At 42.1% G+C, this 1253-nt stretch overlaps 1 protein-coding gene across 1 annotated transcript in view; it reads right to left on the minus strand.

Moving 5' to 3' along the window:
- The window catches only part of dmbx1 (diencephalon/mesencephalon homeobox 1), a 7102-nt gene extending 6512 nt beyond the window's left edge, over positions 1-590 (minus strand). Inside the window, exon 1 of the mRNA XM_015402151.1 lies at positions 425-590. Coding sequence (XP_015257637.1) covers positions 425-578 — 154 coding nt within the window. The 5' untranslated portion in view covers positions 579-590. The remainder of the gene's footprint in view (positions 1-424) is intronic.
- Positions 591-1253: the final 663 nt, after the last annotated feature.

Genomic DNA, 1253 nt, shown 5'->3' on the forward strand with positions numbered 1-1253 from the left:
TGTATCTAAATATTTCTTGGGGCAGGACTTTTCCAGGGATAGCTACAGCTCCCCCTTTTGGACGCCACTACAAAGGAACCATTGATTAAAGCAATAAAGAATTATTTACACATTTCTCTTCTTCTACATATTATTCTTTTTCAAATTATAATTTTTTTTAACAATTTAATGTAGTTTAACATAAGATGTTGTGGTTAAGATTTGAAGCTAGCACGCGGGCTGCGGCTGGCATTGTTAGCCGCTAAGACAGTTAGCATCATTTATTTTATTTTATTTAACTCCAACAAGAAAACTAACATTGACCCTGCATTTTTATCTCTTTATTAATATTTTACTTTTGAAACAAATGTTCAATATAGCAGAAAAAGGCCAAGATGTGTGTTTAAAAACGGCTGTTTGTGTGTGTTAGCATGCGCCCAATTACCAGCTAGTCTTTCAGCTAGCGTGAGCGCGTGCACGGAAGGCCGGTAGTCGGGCGCGTGCTGCGCCTGTTGAGCGGCCTGCTGGTGCAGGTTATACATGGCGCTGAGGGAGTTCATGGCGTGCAGGGAGTAACCGTTCACCCCGTAGTGCTGCATGATGGGAGGTCTGCACCTGCGGAGGAGAGGAGGAGAAAGGAGGAGAGGAGGAGAAAGGAGGAGAGGAGGAGAAAGGAGGAGAGGAGGAGAAAGGAGGAGAGGAGAAAGGAGGAGAGGAGCTGTGAGATTTCCTGATGAGGAACAAACGGACATTCACGGTTTTATTAGAACTAAATGACAGCAGGGGCCCCTATAGGGGCTCCCATGGGCTCCCAGGGACCAGCGCATTTTATTGTGCTCACTCGCGACTCAAATGTTATCCATTAACATCCAATTATCGCTTTGTTCATTTCATTAATTATACAAAAGACTTTTAATTGCTGTAATTATCGCTGTGTTCCGTAATGAACCATGACGGATGTTTTATTCAGGAACGGATTCAGCGCATAGAGCTCCAATCCCCACAGAAAGATATCAAAGCGCCGCTGAAAGATCAAAGCACCGCTGAAATGTTGGGGAAATAAAACATAATCTGATTTGTTCCGCGTCTCGGCTGTAGAACCCGATAACCGAATCATTTCAGACTCTGACAGAAACATCATTTTTCTCTTTCGATCTTTTCATGATTATTAATTCAACCAAACCTTATTTTTTATGTATTAAAAATCATTTTAAGTTTAGTTTTCTGATCCCCTGATTAACTGAAGCCAGAACACGATTGGATGAAACAGGCAG

Source organism: Cyprinodon variegatus, unplaced genomic scaffold, assembly GCF_000732505.1.
Source record: "Cyprinodon variegatus isolate N-32 unplaced genomic scaffold, C_variegatus-1.0 Scaffold1307, whole genome shotgun sequence".
NCBI classification, from domain to species: domain Eukaryota; kingdom Metazoa; phylum Chordata; class Actinopteri; order Cyprinodontiformes; family Cyprinodontidae; genus Cyprinodon; species Cyprinodon variegatus.